This window comes from Carcharhinus amblyrhynchos, chromosome 13 (assembly GCF_965287045.1).
Source record: "Carcharhinus amblyrhynchos chromosome 13, sCarAmb.v2.hapA, whole genome shotgun sequence".
Classification (NCBI taxonomy): domain Eukaryota; kingdom Metazoa; phylum Chordata; class Chondrichthyes; order Carcharhiniformes; family Carcharhinidae; genus Carcharhinus; species Carcharhinus amblyrhynchos.
In genome coordinates, this window is record NC_137336.1 from 55,481,883 (window position 1) to 55,507,357 (window position 25,475).

At 40.4% G+C, this 25,475-nt stretch overlaps 1 protein-coding gene across 1 annotated transcript in view; it reads right to left on the reverse strand.

The window, feature by feature from the left end:
• Positions 1–3,469: 3,469 nt before the first annotated feature.
• LOC145351921 (fibroblast growth factor receptor 4-like) overlaps positions 3,470–25,475 on the reverse strand; it is a 59,210-nt gene continuing 37,204 nt past the window's right edge. Inside the window, exons 10-18 of the mRNA XM_080201711.1 lie at positions 23,413–23,558; positions 22,687–22,808; positions 20,568–20,678; positions 19,486–19,676; positions 18,742–18,864; positions 17,867–17,937; positions 16,190–16,327; positions 11,045–11,150; positions 3,470–7,934 (exon numbers count right to left, since the gene is read on the reverse strand). Coding sequence (XP_080057837.1) covers positions 7,776–7,934; positions 11,045–11,150; positions 16,190–16,327; positions 17,867–17,937; positions 18,742–18,864; positions 19,486–19,676; positions 20,568–20,678; positions 22,687–22,808; positions 23,413–23,558 — 1,167 coding nt within the window. The 3' untranslated portion in view covers positions 3,470–7,775. The remainder of the gene's footprint in view (positions 7,935–11,044; positions 11,151–16,189; positions 16,328–17,866; positions 17,938–18,741; positions 18,865–19,485; positions 19,677–20,567; positions 20,679–22,686; positions 22,809–23,412; positions 23,559–25,475) is intronic.

Below are 25,475 nucleotides of genomic sequence, written 5' to 3' on the forward strand. Positions count from 1 at the left end.
GTATTCGTCCGATATATCCTGTCGTTTCTACTCTGACTAGCATGTGGCATTGGTAGTAACCCTGAGATCACTACCTTTGAGGTATGATTTCTTAACTTTCTTCCTAGCTCCCTATATTCTGCTTTTAGGACCTCACCCCCTTTTTTTACCTATGTCATTTGTACCGATGTGTATCATGACAACTGGCTGTTCATCCTTCCCCTCCAGAATGTCCTTTACCCGCTCTGAGTCATTTTTGGCCCCAGCACCAGGGAGGCAATATAACATGCTGGAGTCTCGTTTGTGTCTACAGAAACACCCATCGATTCCCCTCACAATTGAATCCCCTATAAGTATTACACTAGCACACTTTTTACTCCTCCCCTCTGCAGCAGAACCAATTGTGGTGCAAAGAGTTTGGCTGCTGCCACTTTCCCCAGAGAGGTGAGAACAAACCCTTTCAGTCAGACAACAGTGGAGGGGCACTGGGGAAAGATGGTGTGGGCCCAACCATGTCAAAGGTTACAAACAGGTCAAGAAGAACATGGAAGGAAAGATTGTTTGTCATAGTTACAAAGAATGTCATTTGTCTCTTCGATTGACTCTGTTTCAGTACTGACTGAAACTTGACTGGAGAGATGTAGTAATGGGAAAGATTGAAATGGACCTGGAAGGAGATAACACATTGTCATGAACAATGCTATGACGGTGTCCCAACTTGAAACACCGGATCATGGTGGTGAGTGACTTTTTTTTGAATATTCTGAGAAGTCATGTAAAACCCCAGTGAAGGATCAGTCCAGTCATTATATAAAAAAAGTTAATAATATTTATTAACTTAAAAGAAGATACACAATGAAAAGGACAGACAGTACAGTGGCACAATGGTTAGCACTGCTACCTCAAATGTCAGGGACCCAGGTTCTTGGGTGGCCAGAATTGAATTTGCACATTTTCCTGTGCCTCTTTTAGGGCAAACCAAATAAACCAACTCAAATTAACTCAGGGACAAAGTAAAAGGGGCAGCTCCCTAAAAGAAGGAGGAACAGAAGTGCAAAGGAAACTTAAAACATCAAATCATAATGTGATAATCGGGGTCTATAACGCTCCCCAGCCCCTGCAGAAGTGTGCTCTTTCGGAGCCTTGGTGCAGGCTCAGTGAGCCAAATGGCCTCCTCCTGCACTGTACGGTTTCAATAGAATACTAAGACACAGGAATAACTGAACACATATACAGTTCATGTAGAAATGTTCCAAAATATATCCACAATCCATGAATTTGCTAAGACTTCCCTTTCCTAAAAAACACCCATTCAAATAAATCTATGTCACATCCAGCTTATAGTTACCACACAATACAAAGCTGATGATCATTTCTGGGAAACATCTTTTCTTCATCCAATAAAGATATTTAAACTGCCTTAAAGAAGGTTTCCTGCAATGCCCTTGGCTTTAAAACTTAGATGAAACACTTTGACATCTCTGAAAACTAAAAAAAAGTTACAGGACCCCTTCGCTATGAAATGGGTCATAGCCTCCTGGCTGTGAGGTATGGACTAGTTTCAGTACGGACTGTCAGCTTCTGAGTGGAATAATAGTTATAATATTTCCTCTTTTGTGATTTCAAACTCAAGAGTCGGTTATCTACATTTCTCAAATTCTTTTCTTTTGTGGAATTTAGCATTTCTATAGCCCTGAATCGCCAGTTATTTAGGTAACCCGTTTCTGCTTGGGGAAACATAACATTTCTGTAACAGTCATTAACTAATCTGTTTCTATTCCCAGAGCAATTCACACCTGATCATCTTTAGATGTTCCTCATACTTTTGGAATGCCCTGATCACATTTGGAGGCTTGCCTGCCCCAGGAAATGTTGGCTGTCATTGTTGCTAGGCAGATTTCCACTTTTCAGGCCCTTTTAAATTACTTTACTGTTGCTGCGATGCAAATCCTTGACAACATTCAAGGACTTTGTATAGGAAAGTTGAAGGGACTGAATATATGGTTGCTAAATTTGCCAATAACATAAAGACAGGTGAGAAAGTAAATTGTGAAGAGGACATAGATAAGTTAAAAGAACAGGCAAAAATTTGGCACTTGGAATATAATGTGGGGAAAATGTGAACTTGATCACTTTGGCAGGTAGATAAACAGCACATTATTTAAATGGAGAGTAATTGTAGAACTTGAGGTACAAAGGGATCTTAGAGTGCTGTACATGAATTACAGAAGGTTAGTATGCAACTACAGCAATTGATTAGGAAAGCATATGGAATGTTGTTGTTGTCATCAGAGGAATGGAATGTAAAAATAAGGATTTTTGCCACAGTTGCACAGGGTGTTGGTGGGACCACATGTGGAGTACTGTGTACAGGTTTCTTCTCCTTATTTAAGAAGATTCATTCAACTGGTTGCAGGGAGGTATTATTTAACGAGGAGAGGTTGGCCAGGCTGGGCCTGCATCCATTTAACTTTAGAAGAATGAAAAATGATCTTATCGAAACATAAAAGGGGGTTTTGGGTGGATGCTAAAAGGATGTTTCCCCTTGTAGGAAACACTAGAATTAGGGGGTAACACAGTTTAAAAATAAAGGATTGCTCATTTGCGATGAAGAAACATTTTATCTCAGAAGGTTCAAAATCTTTGGAACTCTCTTCTCTAGTGACCAGTAAAGGCAAGGTCATTGAATATTTTCAAAGCAGAGATAGATATATTGTTGATTAACAAGGGAGTAAAAGGTTACTGGGGATAGACAAAATATGAAGTTGAGGCCACAATCAGATCAGCCATAATCTTATTGAATGCTGGAGCAAGCTTGAGAAGGCAAATAGCTTTATCCTGCTCCTATTTTGTATGTTGTCTGTTTCCTACCACCCTCCGTTTGAGGTTATCCAGTCGAGTTCTTTCCATGTCTCAAATACTGAAATAGTCCTAACACACGTCATGAGCATCATTCTCTTTGATAGGTGTATCTTAATCCCAATTGGCAGCCATGTTTTGTTTTTATTCCAATTCAATCCAATTAAGTCCAATTCAGAGTCTCAACAAGTTGAGACATTCCTGATCCAAGCTGACAAGACAGGGCTCTCACCTCCTGTCTTGGGCTTGATCTACATGGTCCAAGCTGATTGGAGTAGGCACAGCTCCTCCTCCAAGGCTTGATTCATTTGCATCTTAGTCAAAAGGCCAAGATACAGCTTTAAAAATTTGCTTCAAATTAAGCTAAAATGTAACTTAATGATTTCAAGCACAGCATGTCAATACTACACTTGATCTTAGCCTATTTTAAACTTCTTCCCTAAATCACTTAACCCTGCCTTCTTTGAGATTAAGCTGATAATACCACTTCCCCCAACCTTTTCTGTTCAACCTCCATTTAATTCTTATCTCACTGTGAAGTGTCTTGAGATGTGGTAATCTGGGATTGCTTCTGCATAGGAAAAGACAGACATCACGAAGCTGATATCATCTTAAAATGTCTTTATTTGGCCCTAAAACCGGACAGTTTATTATTCAATGGATACATACACAGACAGGGTCACAAGGTCAGTCTGGTTCAATCACCTCTTACATACAACAGGACAGACTCGGAAATTGTTCTGCTGATTAAATCAAAGTTGAAAAAGTTAATTGGCTCTAATTGATTTCAATTATCTATGTGACTCTGAAAATACAGCAAGTGACAGGTTGCTGCTGTGAGGCAGGCCATCAAATCTCTTCAAAAACAACTTCAGGGAAGATAAAACCTTCAAACATTTCAACAAGGATATATAATTTCTTTCATAAAAATCAATAAATTAAATGTAATTCTGTGAATTACAAAGACATTTTAATTTTACAAGTTGATTGAAGTGTTACTAATTATCTGGAATGTTTCCATCAATGAATTATCTCACTGACTTTCAGCTGAAATGTTCTAGTTGGGACAAATTCCCATTTCTGTATTTTTAATCAAATTGTGGCTGAACAATCAGCCTCCTTCACTCTGCCCCTGATGGGATATCCTCGCACAATATTCTGATATTGGCTGATTTGGATATCTCAAGGACTGTTCTGGCTTTGCAACAGGGAGATTCAAATGATAGTTAACCTGGGACTCAAGCTAAACAACACAGTTTGGGAACAACTGTTGAAACTGCTGTAATGAAGGAATAATACTGTCCCTTTTGTTGTACCTAATGTATGTGCACACATACTGCACAGAGATTGTGTTTGTAAGAGCATATGCGTATGATAAAGGAACAGTGTTGTTGTATACAAAAGTTTGTTGCCATGGATGTGTGTGTCAGAGCTTTAATATTGAATATATTGGTATTTGTGAGACAAGAAAATTGGATCCGTATGTATTTGTGACATGGGATTATATGGTATGTACAGGAAATATGTTGTTTTCTATACATAGATATCACATACATTCACAATTTGACATCAGAATTCACAATTTTAAGGCCAGTCATTCTGAATGATTCTTCACAATGTTCTGTGACAGAAGACGACCCAGACATAAAACCCTGCTGTGTGCTTTCAAAAATGTACAGATACTCAAAAAGAAATTGTTGAAGTATTTTTCTGTACAAATCACTTACAATATAATTGATTAATATTTAAACATTACTGATAAAATTAATCTAATATATGGGTTGTTATTTTAATGCAATAATCAGCCTGCAATTCTATTCAAGGTAGTACAAAAATATAGGCTCATTAATGGCATTATTTCTTTAACTGCTGATTCCTTCCTCCCAATATACCTTGCCATCATTTCCGAAATGTTGTTGGCATTTTCACAACATATTTACCCTGTACTGTCCTGAGACAAGAAAAAAATCTTAATTTAGGACAACAAAATCATGAATCTTCTATTGACTGGAAAAAAGACTCTAAACTGAATCTATCTAATCAGTAACTGAGAGCTTTAGATCATGTTCAAGTGAAGCAGAGGATCAGCCATGAACTTATTGAATGGTGGAGTAGGTTTGCGAGGCCATATGCCAATGTCCTGCTCCTATTTCTTATGTTTTATTCATTAGTTGAACCAATTTCAATGGAATGAATGGGGAGAGAAATTAGCTAGGTAAAAAAAACTAAAGATTTTACGTGGTTGAAAGATGATTTGAACAAATTGACTTCGATGAATCATGGAGAGATGTAAGCAGCCATTCTTCTTTGTGCCAATCCAGACTCTAGATCACAGCTGCCTTTTTTTTTAAGTTCAATTCTTTCACTAAGATGACATACAGCCCCACTAGTTCAGGGTGGAACATGTAAACTAGCAGTCATGCTTCCTCTGGTGAGGACTGCAGTTCTGCCAACTCAAGGGAGAAAACATGAACAGATCTGGTGTTTTACCTGTCTGATATTGTTTTATCTCAGTGCTGACTTTAAGTATTGTTCTAGCTTCTTACCATTTCACTTGAACTAATGTATCAGTCCACAGCAAGTTTAGAGGCAACAAACATCTCCAAAAGGCAGAAAAAAAAGGGAAAGAGCAGGAAAGAACCAGCATTCATTGTAACAAAGTGTTGTTGGTGCTGAAGACATCAAATGTCCATGAGGAACATGAGCAACAAAATGGACAATAGGGGAGAAGCTTTCAGTCTTATGCTTTAGCCTCTTTTGTCCATTGGTAAAACTGTGCATAATAAAATGCATAATTGTAAATCTCCTACCTTGCCAACTGTATATCTCAGAACTCTTCAGTTTATTGTTGACGAAAAGCACCTTCATTGAAGTACCATTTTATGAAAAAAATAATTTATAAAAAAGGCAACAATTTGTTTGCAATAAACATGCCAATATAAGACACTCTGTACAGCTACAGACGATTTAATCTTATTTACAAAAATGCAAATGATAGAAGGGCAGCACAATCCAGGCAGTGTGGATAACTCTGTTGGTCACATGGTGTGAGGTCCTGAGGTCATATTTTTACCCATAATGCTAAAGTCTCTTTCTTTTCTGCTTGAAGGCACTCTATTTACAAATACTGCAGCAGTTAACTTCTCATCAGCACTGAGTTTTGGCACATCAATAACTGACTTTAAAATAGCGTATGCATTTGACAAACAGCAGCAGCTTAGCATCCTAACAGTAGCATTTTTATGTGATCTCTATTTTGACAATAGCCACTGTAGTGTCAATGCTCCCTGAAGAGACAGTATACCTGATACAAGCAAGTTGTCAACATTCCTGCATCCTACTGTCTCCAAGAATGCCAAGGAAACAAAACTTTACAGCTGAAGTATATTGGTTCTTTGAACCCCGAAACAGTGGAATATGGATTCATTCCTGCAATTTCTCTCCGCCTCTGCTCCTTCCCCCAAATTACCAATCTCAGCTAAGTGTGTGTGGTGCGAAGTTTCCACAGCAGGTGAAAAATAAAATTGGAATGAAAGCTACTTTTATGCGCTTGAATCTGACTGTTCTTTTGCCTCTAGGCAACTGTGTATGGAGTAAGGAAATCGGCAAATAACGAAAAAAGGGAGTCGTACAAGAAAATAAAATAGAAAATCCAAATGTTCTTTTCCGCAGATGTCTCCAATAGCTACTGTAAATAATTCTGGACCACAAAAATATTGAAATTAATAACCAGAAAAGGAAGTATGACTGCCAATAAGTTTGGATATGCTACTTAAAGAAAAATTTCAGATACAAATATTTTTCTATTTTACAGCTTTCTTCAGGGTTTAAAGTAGTAAACTGATGATTAACTGGATAAATGGTGTGCAAACAGCTGGATCAGGCTGTTCTATTCACACAGAAAAAAAGTTAAATTTTCCACAAAGAAGAGTTGCTATGGTTATAGACCTTGCAAGACCTGTGTTTGAGGTGAAGGTGAATACAATGAAACAGTTGAATAAATGATCATTAAATTATACCACCAATCATGTCTGGAGCTTCAAATCTTAAATAAAACATTTAAAAAAAACAAGTAAATTTGAGTTGAACACACAATTCTTCTCATGGACATTTTGTGGTGAATTCTATCACTGGATCTTCAGAGCAGACTGTTCCAGGAAAAGAGCCAGCCCGGATGTAATACCGTTTCATTGGGGTTGAGTGTACTGGGCAGTACTATAATGTTATTTGAGTTGATCTTTTTTATTGGGAATGTTAGTCCAGGAATTTCGTGTGAACCCACTTTCACTTGATCTGTTCCAATCATTGAAGTTTGTGATGAATCACAAAAGTCGAAGCACGTGGTTAAATTTTGGCACAGCAAATGAACCTTTTTTCACTGGTTGATTCTTTGCAAATGGACAATCCTGGATCTTAATTGTTTTTCAAATTCTTCTTCTACTCTATGTGTATTTCCTATTCCAGGTAAAATCTCTACATGTCTCTGATGTAGCAAGGTTTATGCTTCTTCACTGAAACAGGTCACCGTGCTGTGATGCAGCAAGTCTTTTGTTGGTGTCTTGAAGCAAAGCTCAAAATCAAGATGATTACCATAAAGGGTAAAGCACAGAACTCCATTGATAGGGAATTCTACTGTTGCCCATGTATGAATACATAGAGATTCTCTTCATTCAAATGTGGCTTTCATTGTCAAAATTATCAACCTCAAGTGGCAAGAATTTTAAGTCAGAATCAATAATGATCTTAATAGTTTTACATAACCATGCTGAATGAGAGGATTTTCTTCTTCAAAAAGATATTTCATTTCTTTCAGGATGAAGCAGATCTTAAGGAAATTCTGTTTCTATCCAATTTTGAACCACCCCCATCGTACCAGTTTGGTAAATTACAGGGGAAAGTAACATTATCGAGTCACAAGTTACAGAATAACATATTTCTCAAGTCCTGATTCTAGTGTTACAGTCATGGTAGTTAAGTAAGCAAGGGTCATCAGACAAAGGCTCATGAGCAAAGACAGAGTCATTGGAAGAGCATGTACTGTTGCTGTCTTCACACAGGGGAGAATACTGCTCAAATGGAGTGGAGAGGTCCAAATACTGTTGAGTGAGAAAATTCAGACACTTACTTCACATCACAATAATTTACAAAGTACAGAACATGTGAACAAAGTTATCATTGGACTTTTACATAACTAACTAATGACTTTTTTGTCTGTGATAGGGAATTGGAACATGCAGTTGGTTATTACATTGACTTTTACATTTCAGACTCCATCAGGTTCAATCCAGTTTTGAACAACATTGATTCTGAACACAAAACTACCATAATTAAGCAAAATTTTACACTAAAATCTCACTACAGGGTGCTGAAGCAGGTGGTGCAGGAAATGGCAATATTTATATTGGTGCAGGACAAGTGCTCTTCTGAGGCTTTGGGGGTGGGGTGGACAAAAAAATGTTTGTATTACACATAATGAGCATCTTACATCTTGTTGGGTACTTAGAATCACCAAAATAAAATTACTTTTCTTTTACTTCTTTGGGGATGTCACAATTTCAAATAGATTATCTCAATGTTCTTATATTCAACTACATGGAGTGCTAATGGGTGGAATTTTCTGCTTCATTCAACAATGGGACAATAACAGGTCCTTAATTTGGAAGGAGGCAAATAATTTATTTCATGGCGCAGAACAAATTGTTGGAATTTTGCTCTTCCATCCTTCCAGGTGGATTAAAGTCGAATCGAGGCCCTTGACAAACAATATTGAGAACCCTATTTGCATGCATGTGCATGTCATACATGCTCATTAAAAGGTCATCTTGTCAGAGTTAAGATTGCCTTCTAAATTATGTTCTATATTTAGCAAAGATTTAGAACACTCAGTTTTATGACTGTATTTAAGTGTCATGCACCTGTGAGTTTCACCTTTTCCATGACTTTGAGGTCCATAGATGGGGAAAAGGGGGGAGAATGTCTGCTAAAGGGGGGAATGCTGAGGGAAGGAACAGAGATGGAATGCCTTCAGGTACAGAGTCAGTAGTATCATTGTTGGGGTCCTGGGAAGAGGGGTCAGGAAACTGTCACCATCAGAGGGAGAAGTAAGTTGGATCTGTATAGTGTGCAAGGAACAATGCTTTTCACTGTATACCAATACATGTGGCAGTAATAAATCAAATCAAAAGTCAGGTCCAGGGTGAGAATCTGATAGGTGAAGATCTCATTGGGTGGGTAATAGAGGGGGACAAGAGAGGTGGATCAAATAACAGAAGGGGGCAGGGTGAGAGTGGGTATGGGTATGGGGACAGGTGTTTTATGGAAGTGGATCATGGTAGGATCCAGAGTAACAGGGGGAGGTTCAAGAGTGTCAGAGGGGAGAGGAATGGTGATATTGGGTGGGTATATGCTGATAGAGAAAATTTGGTAGGTGACAAGGACAGGAGCGAGTTTGAAAATTGATCTAATGTTTCAAAACTCATCTTAAGCACCTAGTTAATTAGTCAGAGGCCCCTTTAGGTGTTAGGAGGGTCTTTTGGGGTTGATGGAGTTCAAGGTCAGCACAAGTGACTGACTAAAGGGACACTTTAATAAATATGAGACAACTGGATGTCAAAGTGTTTTCTTGTGTTCCCTATAGTGCAGTAGATTTGCTCCCCATTCACAGATCTCACAACATCAAGATCCCAGCAAGGTGTTCATTTGTTGCCATTTGACAATAGTTGCAATCAGCAGCAGGGATGAAGGTGAAATGCCTCCAAGGGACACGGCTGGTGGAGGATAGCCAACTCACAACAGCAAACCCCCATCCTTCTGGGTGAATGGTCATGGCTGACAAAAGATTATGCATTTAGCCTTTCTATACTGCCATGGCAATGATCTCTCAATGGAGTTTTGAGGGTAATGGAAACAAGCAGATATCTTGGAGAGAGGTTTTTTTTCATCAGCCTGGTCATACAGCAATGACTCCATACACATCTATGGAGGCTTCAATGATGTAAGCTACAGACAACTATGCTTTGGGAATGGCTCTCATCCAGATGAGGAAAAGGAGGGCCCAATGCCAATCAGGACAGAGCCATGAGGAGCAAAGGCCTGAGTAGTAGGGCCTTGAGGCTGACGAGCAGGGTCGACTGCAACAGTGAATATTGTCCCAATGGGTAGTGGTGCTCTTATCTAGAGATGCCCTTGAATGTTCCAGGATGTGGTTGTTCACATCTGAGAGCTTCCCCAATATGAACTGCAGCAGCAAGATTTCTGGTGGAGAAGTGCAGTGCTCCTGGCCTGCAGTAAGTGAATGTCTATCCAGGTGCTGTTTACATGTGGTGCCAGGACCTTCGAACACATAGGTAACAGTGGGGTAGATGACTTCCATCTGCCCTGCCACAAAATTTGCCAAGCTCCTTGTGAATCCACAATTAATGAGTTCAAAGGTGGATGGTCAGGCATATTCACCCACGCTGCCACCCAGCAGGAATCACACCGACTGTCTCACCCATGACTCGAAAATGTAAAATTCTCCGTCATCTATCTTGAAGAGAATCAGATAAAAGTTGCTTTTTGGATGGTTATCTGGCACTTCAGGGATTATTTGCTCTACTGCAAACAAGGCCATCAATAATATTCATTATCAATGGGATAACATCATTCCTAGCTAAAGATGCGAGGGTTAGGTTGATTGGCCATGCTAAAATTGCCCCTTAGTGTCCTAAGATGCGTAGGTTAGAGGGATTAGCAGACAAACATATAGGGATAGGGGGGTAGGGCCTGGGTAGGATTGTGGTTGGTGCAGCCTTGATGGGCCAAATGGCCTCTTTCTGCATTGTAGCTTTTCTGTGATTCTATATCTGTTAGTTGAATGAGACAGTTGGGGAAAGATAAGGTTTATGTAGCAGCCTTTCTTCTTCCATTTGCTCATAGGAATTACTGGCAAGGACAGCAATTTTTTGCTGATCCCTATTTGCCATTGAGAAGGTGCTACTTTTTGAGCCACTTCAGTTTGCAGGTACATCCATAGTACAGTACTGTTAGGTAGGGCATTCCAGAACTTTGAGGCAGAGACAATGAAGGAACAGTGATCTATTGACAAGTCAGGATGGTGTATGACTTGGAGTCACATTTTGGTACTGCTTTGGTACAGCAAGATGCACAGGGGAAAAATACTGCCCAGGAGAGAAATCATAGTGTATATACTATAAAATACACTAACCTCATCTGATATTGAAGTCAATACTTTGTCAAGTTCTGCCACCAGCTGTTTGAATGTTGGTCTCTGAGAAGACACTGCATGCCAGCACTCCCTCATCAGCAAATATCTAAAGGAGAGAAACACAATTTTTAGGATCCAATAACAATAGTTTTATAAAAATCGCATATTGGGTGGAACTTACTCCAGTCCACCACAATGCCAGCTGATCCCTATTAATTGCAGGAGAAGTCTTGTGTCAGTCTGCCAGTGGCAAATTAATCTCCTGTGTTTTAGTTGAGAAATGGCTTGCATGTGATGGGATGTCAATTTGGCTCATTAATGAGACAATTAACAACTATCCTGAGGCCACTGGAATTTGTTGGTGGCTCAGGGATTAACTGGGAGTCTCATGGTTTTCCTGTGACTACCAAAAACGGCACAGCAAATGCTGTCAGGTTTGCCAGTGGTCGATCAGCTGCATCCCTATTTGCAAAAAGTGCAAATGGAATTCCTTGATCCCAATCCTCAGGATAATCTTTATTATAGGCCCTCAACATGGTCTTTAAAGTTTGATGCCACCGTTCTAACGTTCCCAGTGACTCTGGATGGTACGCAGTTGATCTAAATTGCTTTGCTCCTGAACTATCCATAATTTCTCTAAATAACGTTGACATAAAATGTGATCCATGATCTGATTGTATTTCTGTGGGCACTCCATATCTAGTTAAAAAAATTAAGTAACTCCTCTACAATTCTTTTAGCTGTAATTATTACTTAATAAAATGACCTTTGGAACTCTAGTCGACGCATCCAATATAGTCAACAAATATTGATTTCATAGAACAGTACAGCACAGTACAGGCCCTTCAGCACTTAATGTTGTGCCGAGCTATGTCCAAACCCAAGATCAAGCTATCCCACTCCCTATCATTCTAGTGTGCTCCATGTGCCTATCCAATAACCACGTGAAAGTTCCTAAAGTGTCTGATCCGCTATCATAGCAGGCAGTGCATTCCACAGCCCAACCACTCTCTGAGTAAAGAATCTACCTCGGACATCCCTCCAATATCTCCCACCATGAACATTATAGTTATGCCCCCAAGTGACAACTACATCCACCCAAGGAAATAGTCTCTGCCTGTCCATTCTATCTATCCCCTTCATTATCTTATAAATCCCTATTAAGTCACCTCTCATCCTCCTCTGCTCTAAAGAGAAAAGCCCTAGCTCCCTTAACCTTTCCACCTAAGACCTACCCTCCAAACCAGGCAGCATCCTGGTAAATCTCCTCTGCACTCTCTCCAATGCTTCCACATCCTTCTTATAGTGAGGTGACCAGAACTGAACACAATATTCCAAATGTGGTCTCACCAACGTCCGTTATAGTTGCAGCATAACCCCATGGCTCTTAAACTCAAACCTCTTTGTTAATAAACACTAACACACTATGTGCCTTCTTCATGGCTCTATCCACCTGTGTGGCAACCTTCAGAGATCTGTGAATGTGAACCCCAAGATCTCTCTGTTCCTCCACATTCCTCAGAAAGTTCAACTTTTTGTTTTCGGGAGGGGTCCCACATAATTAATTAGGAACCTCGTAAAAGGTTCCTCGAATGCCAGAATGGGTACTAAGGGTACTGATTTCATTACTGCTTGAGATTTTCCTATTACCTGACATGTGTCACTTGTACTGCAAAATTCTGCTGCATCTTTATGTGGTTCAGGCCAATAAGAATATTTTTGTATTTTTGCTTGCATTTATGAACCTCTGTCCATTTTTCATCTGCTTGAATATGTAAAGATCTCCACTTCCCCATCAAGACATCACTTTTGATGTAATAACACTCCAGCATACATTCAGATTCTTCTTTGGTGTATGCTTCTTCAGTGCACATAACAAAAAGATGTAGAGATAAAGCGGTTATAATTCTGCCAAAGTAAAAATATTTGCTTCATCCTCCACCTGTTCTTATTCTTTCTCAACCATCTGATCAAAATGGTTTTTGCTAACTTCAGTGTCCTTATCTTTATTCTTTAATTTCTCCTATCTCAACCTGTGTCTTTGTGACCTTATTAGTCAGGAAAAATCCCAGGATATTCTTTTCCACTGGCTTTTCAATCACATTAGACATCACACCCATCAGTGATCCAGCTATATTGCCATCCAAGATAACTTGTATTCCTGGATAAGATAATTTCTCTATTACTCCTTTTACAACCGGACTCTCCAACCTCACCTTATATAATGGAACACTAATCTTTTCACCACTAATTTCACATATTTCCATCTTTTCTGGCAATACTCCTTCTGAACTACATATCTCCTCATCTCTCACCATTAAAGATTGATTCACTCCCGTATCTCTTAAAATCATAACTTCTTTATCTACCACTCCCAGTACACGAGTAAGCTTCAACCACACAAATAAATTCTTTGAAGAGGTGTGGCACTTGCTTCTCAACCAACCCTTGGCCAGGTTGTACATTCTTTTGTACCTCTTTACCTTCAATTATGGTTGCCTTTACCACTTTAAAGGCACTTTAACCCCCATTGGCTTATCCTGTTTCACCACATCTGTCTTCCCAGTGCTTTTCTTAAGCTGCCAACGCTGCGACTTCATGTCTAACATTATTATAATGAAAATATATGTGTATTTTTATTTCTCTTTCACCTTCAAATATATCCTTTTTAATCTATCTTTACTACGTGATCTTCTTTGCCTTTATCACTTTAAGATTTCCCTGTTACCTAGATTCTATCCCTCACAGATTGAAATTCTTGTCGCAAACCAAACCTTGATTCACCAATGCAAAACCATCTGCCTTTTTGCTGTTGCTCTCTCAAACCCAAGCTGCTCCTTGCAGATCCAAGCCGAAAGCTGCCTGCTTGTCTTTTTAAACATAGCTCCTCCTATTAACACATGACTCAGCCTCTATCAATCCAACTAATCAAACCCTACTCTGAAACCCCAGCAGAACACAATAAACAAAACTTCATTCGCTCAGATTAAAACAAACATCCCAATATCTAGGATCAATTATTCTTCTGCATTCTCAGCACGTGGGCTATCTGTAATAGACACAGTGGCACTATAAATTTTAAACATAGCTTTCAGAAGAACCATGGCACAAATACATTTTTAAAGGCACAGTATCATCACAGAAGGCAATTATACAAAGGTGGAAATGAGATAAGAAATAATGTTTCCACAGGGGCCAGATGGCCATCAAGACATAACCTGAATGAACAAAGACCCAGGGGTCAATTTCCAGGGTTTGGCATCAAGAACCTGGCAGCAGTGCCTCAAGAGTTCAATGATCTCATATCGGTGGTCAAGGTCAGTGAATGTATTTCCCAAGGGCATTTCTTCACTCTGCTCCACCAATCTCTCACATTCCTTAATGAACCATATGCTCATCACTCACCCATCAGAATCAGAACTCATGCCTAACATTCAGATGCTCCATCTGATCCTCATCCCTGTACTATTACTGCCAGCCTCACATCCAACTCTCACTGTCTCCAAACCTCTTCAGTTATTCATCCATGTCATATCACCTCAACACATTGCAGCACAAATACTGACATTGTTCTCTTTCTCTTGCACTAAAACGTAGCCTGTAACAGGAATGAGCAGAGAAGGACAGACATGCTTGCATCAACTAGGCCTTTTGGAGAAGATGGTGCTCCATATCATAGGGATGTCAGTGATATTTGAATGCTAAAAATATTCAGGATGGTGTTACGTCCCTACCTCATGAACTTTCTTAAGACTTCACCAACCCCTCCACACCACCCCCTGCCCCATCCCCAAAACCCAACCCCACAACTGATCAACTGATGACTGGCATGACATTCAAGTTGCAGATGGTGTGAACAGGAACTTCTTGATGGCCAGCCCACCCTGCTTTCCTGACCCCAACTCTCCCCTTCTACACATATTTTCAGAAGAACTCCTACTGGCCTGCCAACGCAGCATTATTATGAAGCGCAAGAACGACACTAGACCATATACAAAGAAACACCATTACTTGATCTGACAATCACAGCCACCGGCTCAGATATTGGCACTGTATATGACTTTGAGGGTAATATAGATTGGGACCTTCATGTTGCATGCCACTGGGCAAAGGTGGGGTGTAGCTAGTCTGTCATCCCACACAGCCATAAACATGTTCTGCTGGATAGAACTCAGATGATTGGGTGTTACTGGAGAACATTGATGAGCATACAGATCGAGATGCTTGGTGTTTCAGTAGGCCTGCCATGAAACCTGTAGTCATTGACAAGGGGCATGGAGGAATCTGGCTCCAACTTTGCACAGGGCATTGTGAAGAGCTTGGAGCCCATCCTATCTGGTGTGGTGGTGGTGGCCAGCTCCACTACAACACTTGTGGATTCACATGTGATGCAGTGTCTGATATCTCCTGCCTCAGCTTCAATTGCAGCAGAGATAGAAGGTACCCAATGTCTCAGTACTACTGTGAATGCTTGAACAATGCTAATGAAATCCATGTTTACTGTCAGATTGCTGCCAATGTAGCTGTGTATCTCAGTGATCAAAGGGTCATGTAGGTTCTCACTGTCCAGCAGCCTACTGGACTATGAAGATTGCTGAGACACTGCCCCGATGTGTGGCAGTTACTTTGTGGTCAACGGACCTTCTGCACTCTCTCTCAGGATACTGGCATTATTGCTAGCACCACTGTCACATTGTCAGTGTCCCAGCCAGTCAAGACTGCTGCTGTCCACACCATGGTACTGCACGGCAAAGCTAAGACATCAAGTCTGAGAGCTGCTCTAGGTCACTAGCAAGGCTTTCTGCAGTTTTATCCAGTGACAATGAGGAGCCTTCTACCAGCCATGCTACAGCCATTGGGGCAGCACTGCGTAGGAGAACTAGAAGTGGCAAAGGAACATGGAAAACAACACTTAGGGAATGCAATCTAGTTGTTCTAGGTCCCTTAGCAATGTTACTAAGGATATATTATGAACACTCATAACCTAAGTTTTTCCCACTTTTTTTTGTCATTAACAGTCAATTTCACAATCCCAGAGGAGCAGAGAATGCTGGATTGCAGAATCTGCATTAAAAAATTAGCTGAAAGAGGTAAGTTTAGAATGCTTATGTATAAAACCAAATAAAATACTGTAGGGTTACTTACAGCTCATGTGTACAGTTGGATGGTTTGTCCATTCTATGGCCCTCTTTGAGAAGTTTGAAGAGCTCCTCGACAGGGATTCCAGGATAAGGAGACCCACCAAGTGTGAAGATCTCCCACATCAAGACTCCAAATGACCATCTGCATTGGGAATAACCAAGCATTCACTCTGTTATCTAATTACTTGAAAACATTCAAGGGAATCGTCCTTACTGGAGCAATTCTCTCAGCTCAACTGTGGCTGACAGAATTTGCAATCAACGCACAATATGTTTTCACGAAATGTTGAGAATGGCATAATGTGCAATTTTACTTCCATACAGAAAGTCTATTTGTAATTCAGTGCACATTAAAGTAAAACTCATTTATTTCAAGGAATGGCAAAGTAATTACTGATGATGAAAGAAGCCATCTGTATTCATCCCAACATTCACCCCTTTAGAACATAAGAACATAAGAAATAGGAGCAGGAGTAGGCCATCCAGCCCTTCAAGCCTGCCCCGCCATTCAATAAGATCATGGCTGATCTGTCGTGTCTCAGTTCCACATTCCCGCCCCCTCCCCATAACCCTTAATCCCCTCGCTTATCAAAAACCCATCAACCCGCGTCTTAAAAATATTTAGCGAGGCAGCCTCCACCACCTCAACGGGCAGAGAATTCCAGAGATTCACCACCCTTTGAGTGAAGAAGTTCCTCCTCAACTCCGTTCTAAACCGCCCCCCCTTTATCTTGAGGCTGTGCCCCCTAGTCCTACTGTCCTTTCTGAGCGGGAAGAGCCTCTCCACCTCTATCCTATCCATCCCATTCATCATCTTATACGTCTCAATGAGATCTCCCCTCATTCTTCTAAACTCTAACAAGTACAAGCCTAGTTTATTCAGCCTCTCCTCATAGCTCAACCCCCTCAAATTCTTGCCTTATAATTAAAAATACCTTCCTGTGGATGGAAGCTGTGTCCCCTAGCTCTCATGCCATAGATTAATTTAAAATAATAATCTGAGTTAACTCTTTCTATATCCTTAACATGTTCCATAACATTATCTCTTCTGTACTGCCTCTAGCACTCTACACCACCTTTCTTGTTTCTTGCTGTTAGGCACAGGCATGGCTTCTACAATCAATAATGAGTGACTCAGATCTCTTCACCTTCCTAGCTGCCTATGTGATAGAGAGCATGTAGTCTGAATCGCCTCTTTTTTTCCCTATAGGATAAAACATGATAGATATTAGATGATTCAAACTATCCCAGGTTGCCTGCTGAATGATAGATGGCAAGTGGTGCACATCATCCTGCGTCCTCTAGATGAATGCATGTAGTAAACAAACAGCAGTCTGCCTGCCCAGCCCTTCCCATTTAGAAACACTTACAACACGATTAACACTCACACCTACACAATATAGTATCTTGCAATTCAATTGCAAAATGTTCCGCAAAGTTTTATCACATCCTGAATAAATCAGATCCAAAGTTAAATAGAAGCCTCCATCAGTAAAATGTATTACTATTTTGACAGAATATTTAACTTGTTAATCCATTCTGTGCACAGTGTGATAGCACAGCACTGGCAGGCTCCTGTCAGTCACGCAAGACTAACTTTCTTACATTCAGTACAGCCTGTCCAGACTGAGCGAGGGGGAAATACAATACTTAAGAGCACTTAAACATGATCAGTACTTACACATCACTTTGGTGTGTGTACACTCTGTCAAACAAGGCCTCTGGCGCCATCCACTTTACTGGCAAGCGACCCTGGAATGAAACATCAAAGTCACCATCAGTCAGCTTAATATCCTCTTTGGACAAACTCAATGTACTTTCACATCAGCATCTATGACAAACTGTCAGCCATGGTATCATCCATCAAGGTTTCAAATATTACAATGAACTATTTGCAAAGAAATTGCCCTATAATATAATCATTTATATTTGCTCCTTTCTTCCTTTCTAATGTGGATGTGATTTTATTAGTGCTCCATCAGTTTTCCCAAAGTTATGGGGACTGTATTAAATAAATAGAATTAAAGCAAGGTTTACATATTTAGGAGGTACTGGAGTGGGCATGATGAGTGTTATCCCAGCTGGACTGCAGGGCAGCATAACCTGGGGTGACTGTGCTTTCATGACATTTTGAAGTTTACTTGAACATTAATAAGTTTACTTACTACATTTCATGTCACTGGTGGTTGTAAAATTGATTCTGTTTAACTGAGTCTATCCAATATCCTGCAGTTGGTGGATAAGTTTTTTCTGTTTCTACCTCACTTGAAGTTGGTTATTTCTGTACTCAAATTAAGGTTTCGAGTCAGGATGACTCTGCCATTCTGACGAGAGGTCATCTAGACTCAATGTTGGCTCTATTCTCTCCCCACAGATGCTGTCAGACCTGCTGAGATTTTCCAGCATTTTCTGTTTTTGTCTCATTTTGGTCCTTGATGGATTCATCTTTCTGAAGAATGAGTTCAACAAAGATAGGTTTATGCTTGTAGATTCCTAGGAGATTAGGCTTAACTAGTTTCAAGAAATTGCAGCCCTCTGTGCTTGTCAGATACTTACATTGGTAGTTTTCTTGTAGTAATCAATGTTGTTCATACCACGTGCTAGACCAAAGTCTGCAATTTTCATGACGTTGTCTTCAGTTACCAACACATTCCTGGCTGCCAGGTCACGATGGATACACTGCAAAAGGTATTAAGATATGTATTTAGTGTATTCACATCACTGTGCCACTGCACAAGCTTCCAAGCGATGAAAAGTAAAGAGATAGCACAGGAAAAATATGACACTATGTGGTGTTACAAAGTATATACAAAAATATACTGCCTATTTGAGAGAACGCTCTTTGACTTAGCACATTGCTGCCCAATATGTAGCTTACTGAACAGATTTAACAATGGCGTTATTTCCAGCCCAAGATATCAGTCCAGTAGCTCTCCTTCATTAAGCAGTCAGATGTAAATCATGCTGGACAGCTAACTGAGAAGCTGGAAAATCTAATGCCCTCCCTTCATGGCTGCTCTTGTTAAGTCACTGTAATGTGAGCTGTGTTCCTCTTTGCTTATGAGGGGTGGATGTTGTTTTTCAACCATCATTTTACTTGTAGAACATGAGAAAAGTGAGACAGTGCCCTTCCCACATTGTTTAGTTCACACGACCTTTCACCTATCCCAAGGGGGCCAAGACACATATCCAAACTCCCCGAGTTAAATGAGCAATCCACCTGGCCTCATCTAAACAAGATGCTCAAAAAGCCTCTGTCCAATTACATCACATGGAAAGCTAGATTAGTTATTGATTTACCTTTTTAGATGCCAAATATTCCATGCCCCTTGCCACTTGGTAGGCACTGGACACCAGATCTTTAAATGTTAACTGTTCTTCAGGCACCTTTGAGATATGAAAGTTGTAATCCATACCAGGTGGCCGCCTGGCTCTGAGGTATTCCCGCAAGTTACCTTTTGCTGCATACTCCACTATTACATACAACAAGCCTAGGTACAAACAGCAGATTTAAACAGTGAACTCTCAACAGATAGAATTTGACATTAGTAATAAAGATTGCTTGTTTATCCTTTTGAACTTTGTACCCATCATGATATAAAATTAGTGTTCTCAGAATTAGTTGCCTTGATATAAATTTTACATCCACTGTGTTGCCAAAAATAGAATGTATATCCATATTGCATTCAATGAGTGCTGCCCCTCCTGTTCTTACATATAACTGTGTAATATTATATCCTAGTACTGTGATTATTTTCTGTTCCCTCCTTTTTTTAAGGCATTGGATTTCATGGTTGGTACAGTTATATTAGTACCTGCAAAACCAGATTGTCTCATCAAATTGACCATTCTTCACCTACAAGCTTAAGACTAAATTTTAGCAAGCTATTTGAACATGGAAGGTAACACAGCCTAGTTCTGGATGCGCCACAAGCTGAGATGGAGCTTGTGTTTTCAATACTGGTGAAAGTTTTCAGTCCATCATGTTAACATGACATGCATAACATACCAGCAATTGTACCTGGAAAATCTCCCTTCATAGCCAGACACTGGAATCCAGTGTAATACTAGTACTGGTGAGCATAATGTATATGAGTGTCATATTGTATCAGGGCAATATGTCATTTTTGGTGTAATATTGCAATGTGTGATGCTACAGTATATGTCACTGTATTTTTACAATCTTGTATTATGTATGCAATGCAGCCATGGCACTCATGTACGCTTAATTTTTACACCTTTGCGTATATTCCACAAAATGTATTTTGTATATTTTGGAACATACAACACAGCACTTCTTGTTTCTTAACACTTGTTAATGTACTGACAGTGTTACAAAATTTCTTTTTATTCTTGGGTTTCTGCATCCACCATAGACTCACCATCCTGTGTGCAGGCACCCAGCAAGTTAATGATATTTTTATGCTTGTCCATCATCTTCATCATTTCCATCTCAGAGATAAGATCTGCCAAGTCTTTTTCTGTAGCATCATCTAGGAGATGAGTGTTTAAAATGTTATATTTTCATAGTTTCCTTCAAATTTATTTTAGCATGTGAGAAAAATTACTACATTTTTTCTTTATTGTTTCATGGGCCGCAGGTATTGCTGGCAAGGCTAGCATTTGTTGCCCATCCCTAGTTGAGTTGAGTGATTGGCTAGGCTTGTTAAGAGGGTAATTAAGAATCAACATAACATTGCTGTGGGTCATGTGTAGACCAGACTGGGTAAGGATGGGATTTTCCCTTCCCTAAAATAAATTAGTGAAACAGATTGCCAACTATGCTCACCCATCATGGAGACTAGCTTTAATTTTCAAATGTATTAATTGAATCCAAATTTCACCACTTCCTATGGTGGGATTTGAATTCATGTCCCCAGAGCATTAACCTGGGTCTCTAGGTTATGAATCCAGTGACATTACCACTATTTGTCTAATTTTCCAACTGAGATCAGTCAGAGAATAGTTAACTGGAGTTGTTTGGAATATTCTATTTGTAACAGGGTGAATTATTAATTCTCCTACTGGGGTCAACTGAGAGAGGTTTTCACCAGATATGGGCATCACTGGCCAGCGTTTATTGCCCATTCCTAATTGCCCTTGAGAAATTGTTGATGATCTGCCTTTTTGGATTGCTGCAGTCCATGTAGTGTATGAATGCTGTTAAGAAGGGAGTTTCAGAACTTTAACCAAGATCTGTGAGGAACAGAGATATAGTTCTAAGTCAGGATAGTACAAAGCTTAAAGGGAGATTCCTATGTACCTGTTGTCTTTGCCCTTCTTTGTATTAGAGGTCATGGATTTGGAAGATGCTGTTGAAGAAGCTGGGGTGTTGTACACAGTACTGCTGCCAGATGTCAGTAGTGGAGGGATTGAATGCTGAAGGTGGTAGTTGGAGCGCCAATCAAGTGGGCTGCACTATTCCGGATGATGTGGAGTTTCTTGACTGTTGTTGGAGCTGCACTCATCTAGGCAACTGGGCAGAATCCCATCATGCTCATGACTTATGCCTTCCATATGATTGACAGGCTTTGACGGGTCACCAGGCAAGTTGCTTGCTGCAGAATTCCCAGTCTCTGACCTGCTCTTGTAACCATTGTATTTATATGCTTGGCTTGGTTCAGTTTCTGGTCAATGGTAACCACCTGGATTTAGTAGTAAATCCACTTAATGTCAAGGGGGAAATTCAAGGTAGGATTTTCTCTACTGTAAGATGGTAATTTCTTGGCAGTTGTGTGCATGAACATAACTTGTTTATCAGCCCAAGCCTCAATGTTGTCCAGGTCTCGCTGCATATGGACACAGAGTGCTCCAGTATCTGAGGAGTCACAAATGATGCTCAACAGCCCCACTTCTGATATTATGATGGAGGAAAGGTCATTGATGAAGCAGCTGAAGATGGTTGGGCCTAGGACACTACCTTGAGGAACTTCTGCAGTGATATCCTGGGACTGAGATGATTGACCTCAAATAAGCACAACCATTCTCCTTTGTGGAAACCAATGGAGCATTTTCCTCCTGATTCCCATTCACTCCAGTTTTGCTAGGGCTCCTTGATAGTCAAATGATGCCTTGATGTCAAGAGCAGTTGCTCTCAGCTTACCTCATGATTTCAGTTCTTTTGTCCACGTTTGGAACAAGGTTGTAATGAGGCCAGGCGTGGCTCTGGCAAAATCCAAGCGGTATCAGTGAGAAGGTTATTTCTGAGTAAATACTGCTAGATGGCACTGTTAGTGACCCCTTCCATCACTTTACTGATGATCAAAAATAGACTGGTGGAGAAGTAGTGGCTGGGTTGGATTTGTCCTGTTTTTAGCATACAGGATAGTCTGGGCAATTTTCCCTATCGTCTGGTAGATGTTGGTGGTGTTGCTGTATCTGAACATCTTGGCTCAGGCCAGGTCTCCAGTAGATTGGACTATTAATATTTTCTAGTGAACCCAACAAAGGAACAATCTAAGTTACAAGGTTTGGCATACTGTTTTACAATCTCTTGCTTACCTTTCAGTGATTTCACTGCCACAGTAACTGGTTTATCTGGATTGTCCTTATCAATTCCATAGGCTTCTGCTTTAACCACCTGTCCAAAACAACCTTCTCCAAGAGGTTTCCCCAGTATGAGTCTGGAAAAGGAACAGCAATTTCAGAGTTATACGCAAAGCATGGTTGTGTATTTTCTAATTAACCAACTGAATTCTTTCAGCACTATTTTCCAAACGATAAATCTTCTAAATAAAAGAAATACAGAAACACAATTGTTACAGTGCAATGGGATGCCACTTGGCCCTTTGTATCTGCATAGGTTCTCTAAACGAGCATCATGACTGCCTTTTCCCTGTATCCTTGTACATTTGATCTGAATAGAAACAATCATTATCTAATGCCGTTGGAATGCCTCAATTGAACCTGCCTCTACCACCTCTCCAGACAGTGCATTCCAGACCCAAACCACTCACTATGTGAAAAAGTTGTTTCTCATAACAGATGCGCAATGGGAGCAGTCATTATGAGATAAAATACTAAACTCACAACACTGACCATTTAACAGATGATTTTATCATCCCTTGAACTGCTCTTTTAGCACAAGATTATATGGAAGATTGTTTGGTTCATGTCTTATTTAGGCTCATCTGTGCTTGAGCCACCTGCCCTCTGCCCAGATTACAAGGTTTGATGTTAAACATTCTGTCTGCAGCCCATTCTATCTCTTCTCCCCATCACACTTACTTATCTCGCTGGAATTCCCATTTTGGATCCATTGGTAACTCAAACTCCACAACACCTGCCAACATGAGTGTGCCACTGGAAGATAACCTTGCCACCCTCACCAGAGAGGCGTTTGATTTCATTGAAGAGTTTGATTCTCGAGAAAACTGAAAATGCAATAAAGTGCGTCATTAGACTTGTATATAAAACAATGCTTCAAACCCACTTATCTCCAGCAAGTCCTAACTTGTGGTTATGTAGATTGTTTTGTATTTTGGTGGTGTGTTTTGGTTGCTTCCTATTATGGTGGTGATACAGGTTGTTAGTAGTATATTGTTAGTACAGGTTGACTGTAATGTGGTATCACTGGTGCATATTGATAATACTGTGATATTGTTAGTGCAATTTTGCTATATCAGACAATATTGGTGCAAGTTAATATATAATGATATTGGTGTAGCTTGGCTTTAATTTGATGTTGTTGGTGCAGATTGATAGTATTGTGGTATTGATATAGGTTGGCTGTAATTTGAGTGCAGGTGCAGATCTGGTAGTATTGTGATAGTGTTGGTGCAGTTTTGTTACATCCTGTGTTGGTGAAGGTTGACTGCTCTGCAATAATCTTCAAGGAGATTATGGGGTGAAGGGCCTCTTTATGTGTTGAATGATTATGACCAATAGTTTTAATACCATTCAAGATAATAAATCACTATTGATGATGTTGCCATATAACCACAAGATTTTTGTCAATTTCTTCATTGTGGAGCTTTTAACCTTCAATAAAATATTAACATATCAAATATTTACACAATAACATTACCAACTATGATTTCAGACCACGGAATGTGTTTTGGGTGTGTGCGTCTGTACAAAAAAATTTAGATTGTGGTAAGTTAGCCAGCCTTAGTCACAGTGCTCATAGGTGGCAGGTCTCAGCATCCTTTGATTTGAGGAGAGATTCAGCCAGAATTGCTTTCCCAATTGGTATTTAGTGACCGCTTATTGTTATTAATAATGTTGGGTGAGAGCAGGATCAGGCTTTGATATGATACCTTCCGTCAACAGGACAGAACAGCCTGTCACATAAGAAGAATTATTATTTGGGCAAGATAGGGGAGGGCCGTCGATGTCCATGCAGCCAACAAGAATCTCCAGAGCTGAAGAAGAGGGAAAAAGAGGAATGGGGAGCAAGAAGTAAGTTGCTATGTCAGATATAAAACATAAGAAATAGGAGCAGGAGTAGGCCATCTAGCCCTTCGCGCCTGCCCCGCCATTCAATAAGATCATGGCTGATCTGTCGTGGCTCAGTTCCACATTCCCGCCCTCTCCCCATAACCCTTAATCCCCTCGCTTATCAAAAACCCATCAACCCGTGTCTTAAAAATATTTAGCGAGGCAGCCTCCACCACTTCAACGGGCAAAGAATTCCAGAGATTCACCACCCTTTGAGTGAAGAAGTTCCTCCTCAACTCCGTTCTGAACCGCCCCCCCTTTATCTTGAGGCTGTGCCCCCTAGTCCTACTGTCTTTTTTGAGCGGGAAGAGTCTTTCCACCTCTATCCTATCCATCCCATTCATCATCTTATACGTCTCAATGAGATCTCCCCTCATTCTTCTAAACTCTAACGAGTACAAGCCTAGTTTATTCAGCCTCTCCTCATAGCTCAACCCCCTCAACTCCGGTATCAGCCTAGTAAACCTCCTCTGCACTCCCCCCAAGGCCAAAATATCCTTGCATAAGTACGGCGACCAAAACTGCACACAGTACTCCAGCTGCGGCCTCACCAATGCCCTATACAGCTGCAGCAAGACCTCCCTACTTTTATATTCAATCCCCCTCGCTATGAAGGCCAGCATCCCATTAGCCTTCCTGACCACCTGCTGCACCTGCAGGCTGGGTTTTTGCGACTCATGTACAAGGACCCCGAGGTCCCTCTGCACCGTCGCCTGCTGCAGTTTTTCGCCACGTAAGTAATAGTCCTTCCTACCATTATTCCTACCAAAGTGGACCACCTCACACTTGCCAACATTAAATTCCATTTGCCAGTTCCTGGCCCATTCGCCCAGCCTATCTAGATCCTTCTG